This window comes from Gastrolobium bilobum, unplaced genomic scaffold (assembly GCF_033153095.1).
Source record: "Gastrolobium bilobum isolate Gb01-03AN ecotype WA unplaced genomic scaffold, APGP_CSIRO_Gbil_v1 utg9052, whole genome shotgun sequence".
NCBI classification, from domain to species: Eukaryota; Viridiplantae; Streptophyta; class Magnoliopsida; order Fabales; family Fabaceae; genus Gastrolobium; species Gastrolobium bilobum.
The window spans coordinates 27,179-41,876 of record NW_026897360.1 but is presented as its reverse complement, the minus strand read 5'-3'; the positions used below and the strand labels follow the sequence as shown (position 1 = coordinate 41,876).

General features: G+C 33.5%; 1 protein-coding gene across 1 annotated transcript; it reads right to left on the bottom strand.

Annotated features, from left to right (window-relative positions):
• Positions 1-12,607: 12,607 nt before the first annotated feature.
• LOC133306236 (putative F-box protein At1g67623) lies at positions 12,608-13,324 on the bottom strand. Its single transcript, XM_061506522.1, has one exon. The coding sequence runs from the start codon at positions 13,322-13,324 to the stop codon at positions 12,608-12,610; it is 717 nt and encodes a 238-aa protein (XP_061362506.1).
• Positions 13,325-14,698: the final 1,374 nt, after the last annotated feature.

Here is a 14,698-nt window from a genome sequence, read left to right as displayed (position 1 = left end):
AAAGCTCCATAATATTAAAAGCCCATGACAGCCAGCAAACTCCATGACAGCCAGCAAGCTCCACAACAATAAAGAGCTTATCTCATCAAGCTCCTCAACATTAAACATGGCAGCTCCATTACTTTGCCTCCAAGACAAAGCAAACCTGATCACTACGTAACATCTCCCAAGCTGCTCATTTCTCCATTATAAATACATACCTATTAACACAAAGGTACTCATCTTCTCCTACATAATTAAACCTGCTTGAACCAAATCTGACTTGAATGTCAGTGTGTCTTGCAGGTACACCCGCATCTCGTTCCATAGAAGACCCACGCGATAAAGCGGCATAACTGCAAGATGCTCTGACCCAAGACGGTTCCAGGTTGTGTAGAGGAAGATCACATGATCGGCCCAGATGTAAAAACCCGTTCTGATCAGGTACTGTTCGAGTTAGATTTGAATTATACGTGTAATAAATTCGAGAAAGATAATCATACATGATCTTTGCTTCGGTATTTATAATATGGAGCATGACCTGCTTGTTTGTTTATATGATTGCCTTTATATGATGGTTTGGTTTAAAGAGTTAATATTTCTTATGTTATAGGAGATAAATTTAATTTTTTACACATAGATAAAAATGTGTTAAGTTTATGTGAATCCATATGAGGAGAAGAAAGAGGAAGAGAAAATATGAGTCTCTGTTTTCCAAAAAAAATATTAATCTCATATATTTTTATGTGTATATGAGATAAATTTATCTCCTACAATATAAGAAATAATAAATATCGGTTAAAATGCCTTTTGATTAGGAGGTTTTCATATTTATTAGTCGATTTCAATCAATTCCAAATTTATAATCCTTCTATTCATATAGAATACTATTCTACATGAATAAAAGAATTATAGTTTAATATTCATTAATTTATAAAAAAGAAAATCTATTTCAACCGATATGCCTTTCGGCATGTTATTTTTTGCCTCAGAGATATATATGGTGGGCTATTTTATTTTAGCTTGAGATTCTTCGGTGCCTTTCAATCATTGACTAGCTTAGAGATAGCTAGTTATGAGATAGCGCGGTTTTACGTTTTTATTGGTAGCTAAGCATACCTTTGGGTTGTATCTAGTAATGGATCCTTTACCATAACCTTGTGGGCTTTTGATAACTTTTGGGCCTGTGTTATTAGTCTATATTACGTTGCAAGTTTATTAGATTAGTTTATGAGAGTTATACTTCCTTCGATCTTTGCGCTTCTATTTTTATTTTCTATTTCTTTTTTTAATCTCTGGGACCCATTCAAATTGGGTCTATGGGAAGATTTAAGCTTTTTCGGTTAAAGAAGAACTATAAATCCCTTAGGTGCTATTTGGTTGAGGATATCCTATAATTTCCCTATGCAAATGAAGTTGGGCATCCACTTTGTCTCTGTTTGTTAGACAGATTTTGGAACGATACCCATGTATTCCATTTGCATGGCATTTCACATTTGGTGGAGGAAAGCAAGGCATCGGCACTGTTGAGAAAGAGATCTTGGAGGTGGTTTTTAGTGGAAAGCCATCTAAATTGCAAAAGGCAAAATTAATTCAACCGAAAATACCCTCTTGAGTTCTCGATGATATCTTCCGGAACTCAAACACTGAATGCTCACCAGAAGGTCCCAGAACTGACAAAGTATCATCCAAGTTATGATAAACATAAACCAACTCCAGCACCTGGCAGTAATTATCAGAAAAAAAATATGTATTGAAGGACTTCAAGAGTTGAGACAGAGATAGACCAAATGGTCTTTCCATCAGTACCTCTGCAAAAAAAAAAACAGACAGGAGCAGCAAATATTGCACATGGCATGAAGAACTGCTCATATGCTTTTAAGTCCAGTTTGACCAATTTTTCACAAATAGGTCTGCATTCCAGTTGTAGTTGCCTGCGGTTTCAGGTTACCAGACGCGACCCATCCCTTTCCAGATGGTTGAGGTGATTTTGGAACCACAGCGGGAGACAACGACGGAGACGAACAAAGACGACACCAAAGACATGTACTAATAAAAAAGAAGAAGGGTAGGGGAGGGTAGCAAGGCTGATTCAACTTTTTTTATAAACAAGGGTATTTTCGTAATAGCACATTTTTTCCCATCTATATTGTACCAAAAGCCAAACGTAGACTTTACAAAAGTTACCTAATTTCCCCAGTAAAATTTTTTCCTACCAAACAACTTTTTTTACATTTTCCTACCTAACTCACTTTCCAACCATTTCTCCACTAATCTCATTTCCCTATCATTCATAAAAAATTTTCCCTCAACCAAACACCCCCTTAGTTTATTCTTATCATAATTATTTAAAAGTAGTTATAGTAACTTTCTTAAGAGTATTTTTATTTTTCAATTTAGATGAAAATTTACTATCCTCTATTGAAATTTTAATACATAAATTATTATTTGACTGAGGACATAAAAAAACAGAAGAAAAAAAAATTAAAGTCTCTCTAATATTTTTCTTAGGTTTTGTTTGGGAGTTTGAAGGGAAAAGAAAGGAAGGGGATCCAAGGGAAAGGGAGGGGAACGAAGGAAAGGTAATTGAAGGATATTTTCTTCCCTTGTTTGGGAGTTCAAAAAGAGATAAGAGAAAAATTGGAGGGTCAATGAGATATTTTTACAATTTTACCCTTTTTAAAAATTAATATAACTGTTATATTTTACAAATAAAATAAAATTTAAATTTTTTAAACCAAATTATTTATGTATTTTTCACATTACTAAAAAAGATCATATTGTCGAGAAAAAATTCTACGTTGCATACGATAAAAATTTCGTCAATTTTTTTTTCGTCGAAATACTTTTTATCGAAAGGCGACAGAAGTTTAATCCGATGAAATTTTTTACAAAAATAAATTTTCCGTCAAAATTTACCACAGAATTTAGTTTCCGTCAAAAGTTGACGAAAATGATTTGTTAAATATTTTCGACAACAAAAATTCCATCAAAAGTTTTCAAGGAAAAAAGAATTTTGTCAAAAAATTTGACAGAATATTTTCCTTCAAAATTTTTTGATGAAAATGTTTTCCAACGAAAATTTTTTTGTCAAAACTTTGAGGGAAATGTTTCTGTGAAACTTTTGACAGAATATTTTTTTTGTCAAAATTTTTGCAAAAATATTTTTCGTCTAATTTTTTTACGAAAATATTTTTCGTCGATTTTTTTTATTACAATGTGTTCAGTTAAAATTTTTGATAGAAATGTTTGTTGTCGAAAATTTTGCCGTAAATATTTTCTGTCAAAAATTTTCGATGGAATTGTGTTTCATAAAAAATTTTGACGAATTTTTTTTCCATCAAAGAGTATGATGAAAATATTTTTTTCAAAAACTTCTTACGGAATAGAGATTCTGTAAAGTTTTTTGACAAACTTTTTTCCATAAAATTTTTTTATAGAAATGTTTTTTTTCAAAAGTTTTTTACAATATTCTTCATCGAAAATTTCGACGAATATGCTTTTTTGTCAAATATTTTGAGGGAATTTAGATTCTGCAAGAATTTTGACACAAAAAATTTTCTGTCAAATTTTTTTACAAAACATTTTGCCGTCGAAATTTTTTTATGGAAATGTGTTTCATTAAAAATTTTGATGGAAATTTTTTTTGCCAAAAAGGTTAACGAAAATGTTTCTGTCGAAAACTTTCGACGAAATTTAAATTCTGTAAATAATTTTGAAGAAATTTTTTTCGTCAAAAATATCGATGAATATGTTTTTTTTGTGAAATATTTTTTGAGAATTGTTTTGACGAAGTTTAGATTCCGTAAAGAATTTTGACAAAAAAAATTCCGTAAAATTTTTTTACTGAAATATTTTTAGTCACAAATTTTGATGGAAATACTTTTATCAAAAACATTTGCGAAACTTTTTGATGGAAATGTTTTTTGTAAAAAATTTTGACGTAATTATTTTACGTCAAAATTTTTGGTTGAAAATGTGTTTCGTCAAAATTTTGGACAAAAATATTTTCGTTAAAAGTTTCGACGGAATTTAGATTCTATCAATAATTTTGACTGAATTTTTTTTTCGTACAATAGTTATGTTAGTGATTATGAAAAAATCTGGTTCCGTCTCTAATTTTGTCTTTAGTTTTGACGGAAAATTTTTGACGTATATGATTTTCATCAAAAATTTCATCACTATTTTTGACGAAATATTTTTGGTCGATAATTTTTGTCAGTATTTGATACTTTTCTAATAATATCACATTTAAAAATGATTCACCTTTATGTAGTTTTAACATTTTAATGCTAAGGGTAAATAAGTAATTTTTAATATTTCCCCCTCATAATTGGGGAAACTTTAATTTTAAGAAGAAAGAGAGTTTAGTAAAAATCCTCAATTTCTTCCCCTCCTTTTTTTAATCTCACAAACAAGGGAAGGATTTACTTAAACCCTTCCTTTCCTTTCCTTCCTCTCCTTTTTTAAAACTCACAAACAAGGGAAGGACTTATTAAAACCCTCACTTTCCTTTCCTTCCCCTCCTAAAATCAACTCCGAAACAAACCCTCAATAATTCGCGTAGCTTAATGTGTGACGTATACTTTCCATGCCAAAGTTTTGTTCTTACATTACAAGACCAATAGGATAAGAAGTTTACTGCTACCCATTTGGAATGATGGACAGTAATTTTTCCATACCTAATTTACTTAAAGAAAAAAAAAGGTATGCTTGATCTGAACCTTCTGCATGCATCCATGGCCGGAATCGTCAGCTAAATTTGCACAATGTGGAATCGGACAAGGGATTCATTTGGATGAGCTTTTGAAAAAATGACTTTTTGTGTCTTGCTTATTTTATACCAACTTTTTTTAAAAGTTAAGTGACTGTTTCAGATGTCTTTTTTTAGCTTCTCTTCTTCTTATAAGTAGAAGCTAGGTCAAACAAGTTTTTACAAAAGCTCTCATAATAAAAAGAACTTTTTTTATTATGAAGAAAAAAGTCAAAAGCCAAAATGTAATGTCCCACATCGGTTGGAGAGGGGAACGAAGCATGCCTTATATAAGGGTGTGGATACCTTTCCTTGTAGGAGGCCTTTTGGGGGTAACCCGAAACGTAAAACCGTGAGCTCGACGGTGCTTGTTCGCGGGGCAAAGCGGACAATATCCTGCTACAGGGTTTGGGGCTGTTACATTTGGTATCAGAGCCTGGCCCTGGACCGGTGTGTACAGCGGGGACGCTGTATTCCCAGTGGGGGAGGATGTAATGTCCCACATCGGTTGGAGAGGGGAACGAAGCATGCCTTATATAAGGGTGTGGATACCTTTCCTTGTAGGAGGCCTTTTGTGGGGTGTCCCAAGAAACAAAACTGTGAGCCCGAGGGCAAAGCGGACAATATCATGCTACAGGGTTTGGGGCTGTTACATTTGGTGTCAGAGCCTGGCCCTGGACCGGTGTGTACAGCGGGGACGCTGTATTCCCAGTAGGGGAGGATGTAATGTCCCACATCGGTTGGAGAGGGGAACGAAGCATGCCTTATAAGGGTGTGGATACCTCTTCTAGTGTGAGGCCTTTTGTGGGGTGTCCCAAGAAACAAAACCGTGAGCCCGAGGGCAAAGCGGACAATATCATGCTACAGGGTTTGGGGCTGTTACATTTGGTATCAGAGCAACGGTTCTAGGGAAAAGCCTGTATGTATTGCAATGATTAGGGTGTTTGGTTGTGTCTGTTTTGTGTGTTTGCTCCATCGAGTATTATTATGATAATGCATATGTGACCACATTGCGTGGGCCTGATCAACTCATAATTTGTGCAACTTGTGCAGAATCATGGTAAGACCCGGGAGAAACCGCGAGACTTCGGAGGATCGGCCCGATCCTGTCCTGGCTGCATTAGCTGAGATGCAGGCGGCCCGACTAGCCGACCAGGAGGCCATGATAATGGCAAACCAGGCCATGCTGGACGCCGTCAGAGAGGCGAACAGGAAGGCCACTGAGGACGTGTTGGAGGCCAACCGTCTGGCGAACATGATGATGTTTAGAGTCATGTTGGAGGAGATGAGGAATGACCCTGATGTTGGTCATGCTCCACCGCCACCACCTCCACCGCCACCACCACCACCGCTACCCAGTCTGCAGGATGACTCTCAGAGTCAGATGGGAGATGGCAGTCATCTTACGGGGGCCATGCAGATCGTCCCTATTTTTGTTGAGGATCGTGATGAGATCGATCGCCGGCTGAATGCTTTCCGTAAGCATAAGCCACCTGCCTTTGATGGATCCTTTGATCCTGTTGCTGCGGCACGTTGGCTTCAGGCGTTGGACAAGATTTTTCGGGTCATGCAGTGCACAGATCCGCAGAAGTTGATGTTCGCTACTTACATGCTGGAGGGCGATGCCCATAAGTGGTGGACAAACCTTTCTCATGTCTACGAGATGCAGGGTCATGTGATGACTTGGCCTATGTTTGAGGACTTCTTCTTGGGGCAGTACTTTCCATATGACGCTCAGGAGAGGCAGCAGGCAGAGTTTGACAGATTGGTTCAGGGCTCGTTGTCTGTGGACGAGTACCTGGCCAAGTTCAACCAATTGGTGAAGTTTTCACACTTCATGATGGCGCGGCCTACTCCTACATTTCTGGCTGCTAAGTTCCACAGGGGACTTAGTGAGGATATTGCTGGCTACCTAGCTGGTTCTGCTTCTAGAGATTTTGGGACACTGGTTCAGCAGTGTCGTGATATTGAAGATTACTACAGCTCGAGTAAGGCCAAGAAGGCCAAGGTTGCTGAGGCGACGAAGGTTGCAGCTGGTAGTTCCACTTCTTGGCGAGACAGGAAGTTTTGGAACAAGGGCAAGGGTAAACAGTTGGCAGCTCGGCAGGCGCCGAGTCAGTTCAAGAGGACTTCTGCTCAGGGGAGTGCAGCGAGACCTCCTGCTCCCAGGTGTTCGGGATGCGGGAAGACTCATTTTGGGCCGTGCTCTACCGGCCAGTTGATTTGCTTTCAGTGTGGCAAGAAAGGCCACTTCTCCAGAGATTGTCCGTCGGCGACGACGAGGGCTACTGCAGTGCAGGCAGTGCCACTTCAGATGGTTCCCCTTCCACCTACTTCGGCACCGGTAGTGCCACCATCTTCTGGGAGAGTTTATACTCTGGATCGTCAGCAGTCGGATCGAGCTCCGAACCTTGTCAGAGGTACTGTTACATTTGGTATCAGAGCCTGGCCCTGGACCGGTGTGTACAGCGGGGACGCTGTATTTCCAGTGGGGGAGGATGTAATGTCCCACATCGGTTGAAGAGGGGAACGAAGCATGCCTTATATAAGGGTGTGGATACCTTTCCTTGTAGAAGGCCTTTTGGGGGTAACCCGAAACGTAAAACCGTGAGCTCGACGGTGCTTGTGCGCGGAGCAAAGCGGACAATATCCTGCTACAGGGTTTGGGGCTGTTACACAAAATCTCCTAGAAAGAGCTTTTTTTTAAGTTGTATTATTTTTTTTTAAATGTGTGTTTTTTTCTTTCAAATGAATAACTTTTAAGTGATTTTTAAGCTAAATTTTTTATATAATTAATAAACAACTTATAGCTTTATTTTTAAAGCTCTTTTATTTAGCTTTAACTTAAAAAGAGAAGTGTCAAACAGGCTCTAAAGCTATTTTACGTTTGTATGTGGTACATGAAAAACACTTTTAACTAAGTATACTATTTGGATGTTATAATTAAAAAACACTTTTCATCTATAAAACTATCAAAAAGGAAATGTGAAAACAAATCATGGGAGCAAATTTGGTTGTGTGGCGATGACAACGGTGGTGGATGCCGGTGGGCTGGTGTGGCCGTGGCATAGATGGTGGCATAGTGGTAGCAACGACAATGTGGTGGTGGAGACGATGGTAGGGTGGTGGCGGAGTGGTAGTGACGGTGGTGAAGGTGGTGGCAGCGATGACGTGTGGTAATAGTGATGGTTTTTCATCCATTTACAATCCATTCCTTACTTTGTCCAAGACTTAGAATCATTTCAATCACATTGTCCAATTGCATGCATTCTTAACAATTTACAATAAATCATAACCTAGAATAGGCCTATTGCCCTTTCATCATATACATGCTTTAAATATTACACAAGGTCCATAATTAACAATTTACAATTCTCTAAATGATAAACATAATACAAATAAGGGATAAATATGAATCATGTTGTAGGTACAAAATTAGTGTCATGCAACTACTAAAGACAAGATAAAATTATTGAATAGTGTGCCTCTTCAACTTTTATTATTATTATTTAACTTGTCTTTTCTTTTTAGGAAAAAAAAAATAGTCATGTTACATGATGAATCCAAAGCCCTACAAATAATCCTCAAAATACAAAAGGCACATAATCAACTAGGCTTAGCCAAAATAAAGCATGAACAAAAGTGACATAATACATAACCCTAATGCAACATACAATGTTCTTACTCTAAGTCTAGCCTATGCCAAGTGTGGCCCCAAAACACAAAATGCTCTCTAACTCCATGTGCTTATCCTATGGGCCTCTTGCCCACAGCTCTGGTCCCGCTACAACCACATAAAATAATTAAATAATCTTTTGGATCCTTAATAAAAAACACAGAATTCATTTTAATACTTTAAAAAAAAATTACCCATGTTTTTTTTAGGGATTAATATGGGTTTTCTTTAAATTTATGAGAGACTACAATTTCAAAGAATTGAAATTTTATAAGGATCACAAGTCGATTTTTATGAGTTTTGTATTTTTGGAGGTTACAAGGAATTGAACACAACACCCTACACTACACACACTCCTAACACACACACCCCACACCACTAGGCTAACCCTAGTGGTGAGTTTTGTATTTTTTGTTGAGGGGGTTTTTACTCTTGAATTTACTAAGTGTATATTATTAGGATATAATCTAGTAAAGTGTTATGTATATAACTGGCTGTATTATTCAGTAATTGGATGACAAACTATTGCAGGGATGTGACTTTTTTAATAAAAGAATTTAGAAATTTGACTGTTACGAAATTTATTAGGAATTAAAATTGCGCATTCTTGGTGTTAAAGGGATCAAATGAGCAAGTCTAGTTAACCGATGCTTAAAGTCTGATGTCGTTCAGATCAATTTTTAAAGCGACCAAAACCGAGGATTGTCCTCTCCTTCCAAGTTCGTTTCATTCCTCACCGACACTACAAGAAATTTCATTTATTGTGATGACATAAATCGTCATTAAAACATATAAAAATCGTCACGAAGATATTTTTGTGATGATAATTCAATTTGTCAACATTCGTCACTATTAATCAAGTCACTATTAAATTAGTGACGTTATTTTTAAATGTCACTAAATAATATATTTATTGTGACCATAATAATGTCACTGAAATTTATAAATAATAATGACAAAAATAATCGTCACAATAAATACAATAACAGTGATGATTTAATCTCACATTATAGATTTTGTAGTGACAAATTAATTGTCACTATTTTAAAAATATCAATTATTTAATTTTTCATAATGGTTAATAATTTTTATCACTAAAATCTATTTGAAATGGTGATAATTGATTTAGTTGTAGATCACACTTATATTGTTACACGAATGTAATAATAATTATTTTTCTGTTTAAATAAATTATAATTAATGCCAATAAAAAAGTAATAGACTTTTAATAATAATTTAAATATAACAAACTTATAAATTAGAAAAAAAACTATAAACCTGTTAATTACAAGATTACAAATTCCAGAATTTCTAAATTACAAAAAAAAAGTGTACATAAATGTTACATTAAAAATCTTTGAAAGGATCGATGGTGGAAAAAAAAATGATTATGTATTTTTGTATTATTATTATTTTCATTATGTCTTAATTATTGTTTGAGATAATTAAATTGTATAATAAAAATGATTAATATATTAATTTCAAGATATAATGATAACTAATTTAAAAATTCTAATAATTATGGTAATTATTCACTTTTAATATGATTATTAATTTGAAAATAATTTGAATCGTATTTCTATAGATAAACTAAGATTATTTTTGGACTAATGATAGATAAAATTGTCTATTTTAGAATCATAATTTTTCACAATCAATCCTTAATTTTGGTCAATCAATCAATTGATTTGTTTCCCCCAATTTCAGTCAATTACTTTAATTAATTTTGGTCAATCAATCAATTGATTTGATTCCCCAATCCAAACAATTTTGTTTCCCCAACTTCTTTTGATTATTGTAAAATCTCGAAAGTGGAAAAGCAAACTTATAGTGTAAGGGTTTTTTTTAAGAGATTATTTTTTGAATTTTTACGAAAACTTGAAAGTATCTTTTTTCTTCTTCTTTTTTCCATCATCAAGAAAAAATACAAAAGTTTATCACAATTAATGAACTCAAAACTTAATTTTCATTGTGTCATAATTTAAATGCAATTTATAAAGTTATAATTTTAATCATCCATTTTACTTGATTGTGATAAGTTATAATATCCATTCTGTTGTAATTTTCAACGGAAAATTATTCCGTTGTAATTTTCAAAGGAAATAATTCCGTTGCAATTTTTTTTTTTTTTGTAATAAAGAGGGGCAAAAGCCCCAAACAAAACAAAAATTACACGACGCGAGAACTTAAAAGATCTACAGAAGCATCCTGAAGAAGGAGCTCTAACAAAGGAGAAGGAGGAGAATGATAAACAATAAGATTATTATCATCCTCAAAATGCCTAGAAGCAAACCAGTGAACACATCTGTTATTTTCTCGAAAGGTGTGGACCCAACGAACATCCCAATCTTCAGCAAGCCATTTGTGAATACGGGAAACAACCTGAGAGTTTATGTGATTGTTGCTCCCTTCTTGGATAGTGCTAAGAGCAATTTCTGAGTCACATTCCAACTCCACTCTCCTAGCACCAGTACCTCAGACCAACTCTAAACCTTTGAGGATACCCCAGAGTTCTGCATCAAGAAGATTACAGAAACCTAATCTGAAAGAGAAACCACCCAGAAAAGCACCATTGTGATCTCTAGCAAGGCCTCCACAGCTAGCATGCTGCCTAGATAGGGAAGAAGCACCATCTGTATTTTCAACGGAATTGAATTTTCGTCAAAAAATCCGTTACTATTTTTGACGGAATATTTTCTGTTGATAAATTCCGTTGATAATATAGCTTTTTTTAGTAGTGTCTTATTCTGTTTCGTTCTTTTTTTTGTAATTCAATTTCTAAGTCAACTAAACTTTTTTTTATTAAATCACAATAAAGTAATTTGGTTTTTAAATCTTCAATCGAAGTTTTTAATGATGACTTCTCGTGGAATACGTAATTTAAATATATGTTTTAAATTAATCCATATTTTCAATTTTTGAAAAATAATTCCATTCTTAAAACTCGAGCATTAACACTAATACCTTTTTACATCTTTTAAATTCTACATTATTGAAGATTTTGTTGTAAGAATTTCAAAAAATTTACAAATAATTTATATTAGTGATAAATTATATTTGAGACATAGATATTTTGGTCACTATTAATTAAGTTATAGTGACATTTTATCATTTTGTCACAATTAAACATAATATTAGTGATAAAATAAATTTTTGTCACAAATAATATATAATTAGTGACAGATTTTATATTCGTCAATATATATTTGTCACTAAAAATAATATTTCTTGTAACAACTTCGTGTTCGTTCATGAAGTTTTAAGGTGCTATGCGTTGTTCGCATCAAGTAGGCATGCATACTTAGAAAATGTACAAAGATTTATGAACATGAGTTATTAGCTAAACTTCATAGGAAGGAAGTAAATCAGAAGAGAAGCCACATAAAAGAGTGGTTGTTAAACATAGTCATTGAAACTGAAGACTCCAACTTTCAAGTAAAAGATTAGTAGCAATAAAAAAACCTGGGAAAAACCTGTTAGGAAAATAAAAAAGCCAGTTTGATAGCAAGACTATATTTTTTTTTCCCGAAAATTGCTTTTCTACATGAATTTGCTATCAAAGATTTTCATTGTTGGGATGGAAATTTTTTTTTCCCTCACCATATGGAATGCTGCCAAATGTCTAATCAATTAAGTAAAGTCATAAATGACCCTGGAGAGAGAGAGAAAGCAGAGGTAAAATGAAAATTGAGGGTAATTTTGTAATTTCAGTTTAGATTCCCATTAATATTTTACAATTAACTAAATATAGCATCGATAAAATTAATTCAATATTTTCAGAAAAAATTTGGCCAACCAAATACCTTTTATTAACTTTTTTTCAATGTGATTAATCAATGTGATTGTCATAACTCAATTAAAGTACACAATATCGAGAATAAGCGAGTTTTTTTTCTTTTTCTTTTTTTTTTAAGAATGAAGAGTTTAATGGTGCAGAAATCGAAAATTTATACATCTTCGTTGGGTTACCTCAGTTATCAGCAGGAGCAACTAGATTGATAAATTTGAAAAAGAAAAAGAGAAAAAATCCAGTGCACAATGATTTTTCTGGAAAAGTTGATAGACTACCGTGTTCTTCTTTCTATTTTTTGAGTTTCTATAGCCACGTTTCCAAGGACATTGAATCCGAATATGAAGAAGAAGAAGAAAAAACACTTCAAACAACATAAGGTGTATTTCTTCTTACCACAAAAATGAAATTAGACCCTAAAAATCTTACAAAATATATTCAGTTCATAATCCCCGTTGCAATATTCACATGTGATACCATCATCTTCATCCTCAACCCATGACGACAATCTTTTTGAAAGTTTTTGCAGTTTACATGTGCTAGAATGACATAAAGATAAGTGATGTTTTCGAGCCACTGGATTATTCATCCACATGCTCTTGATAAAAGATTTCACCCTCTCTCTGCATCTTCTAACATAGGTGGATGTTTTCAAAGAACAAAAAAGATCAAATCCGAAGTTTCTTTGTTCTTCATCTTCACCGCACATCAAAAGCATACAATAAACATATTTGGCTTCACCATGACCCTTCAATGCTGCCTTTTTCAAATTTTCAAGACCCAGCTTTACTCTCAAAGAACTGAAGTATTGTACCATTCCTTCCCGGTACAAAATCTCTAAGTTACCACTCTCCCTGCAACGATTCAAGAATGATGATTCTTTTTTTTTGGTAAACCATTGGAGTGGTACCAATGCAAACTTATCCATGGATGCATGTTGATACACGTAATTATCCTCTGCAGCACGAAGAAATTCTTTACAACATAGTTTGACCTTGCAGATGTCAGCAATCGAATGAGACGCCACCTTTGCAAAAATCTCCACTGCTAAATCCTTTGGAAGAATTTTGAGGGACTCATGTCTCTTCTTCTTAATCCTTCCCTGCTTTACTCTTAAAACAACCATTGTTTTAAGATTGAAAACTTGACAATAATAACTTTAGAATTCTTCCTATGAAAAAAGGTTTAGACTTATGTAGAGTGAAGGTTTTATAAAAGACAATAGGAATAAGGGAATTCCTCGTGTGTATATATATATATATATATATATATATATATATATATATATATATATATATATATATATATATATATATATGTATACCCCATATTTTCTTTTAATAAAATAATAATAATAATAATAATATAATAATAAATATTTTTGGATAATAATGATATTTAGTATTTTTGTAATTAATAATATTGGTATTTAATATTTTTAATTAATGAGTTAATAATAGTTAAAATAATAAGAGGTAAGATAATAATAGTAATATTATTTTATTTATGTGATAATATATAATTATATATATATATATATATATATATATATATATATATATATTAGATGATAAATTATGATTAATTGATTTATTAATTGATTGATGATTTATGTATTTATGTTTGATTAGTAATTTGTTTAGATATGATGAGTCAACAAACATAAATTGTTTAGATATGATGAGTCAGCATTGAGTCAGTAATGTGTAAGCCCTAAACTTCAACTATGAATAGAGGTCTAGCCTAACCAAACCAATTCACTCTTCAACATTTCTCCTCTACTATTCTCTCTTCTTAGTTCAAAAACTTAGTTTAATTTATTTTATACTCTTCTGGTTACCAACCGGTTCTCTGCCCCAAATTACTCTTTTCTTCTAGAAGTTAGCGAAAACGGAGACCAGGTAATCCTAATCTCTAGGTGGTTGTAGATTTGTTGTGTATGAAATTTTATTGGGTGTGTCCTAATCTTTCAGATAGTTATATGTTTGATGTATATGTAATCTTAATCCTTAGGAAATTTTAGAATGTTTTCATTTATTATATGTACCCTTAGGGTATTTAAATTAAATTATTTTAACCTCTATAAATGAATTGGATTAATTATTGGATTTTGGCTTTACCCTAATAGATGTGAATATTTGAATTTTGATTTGAAAAATTATGATATGATGATTGGACTTGAATTTTACCCTGGTAGATGTTGAATATGAAAATTATGATATTCTTGGATAATGGATTTGGAAATTATGATATTATTGAAAGATTCATTTTGGAAATTACAATCTTGATTAAATTGATGTGGAAATCATGAAAACTATTTGACAATTATGAGAATCGTGACAAGATTGAATTGATTGTATGTGATTGAATAAATTAATAGTGGGAGGATAGCTTTGGGATGGTACCTCCCAAGGTGATGAACACAACTTTTGGGCTTTATGCCTCCGATGTGAAAAAGATTATATCCGTTCTTCCCAAAGTGGTATCTGGTAACAGTGAT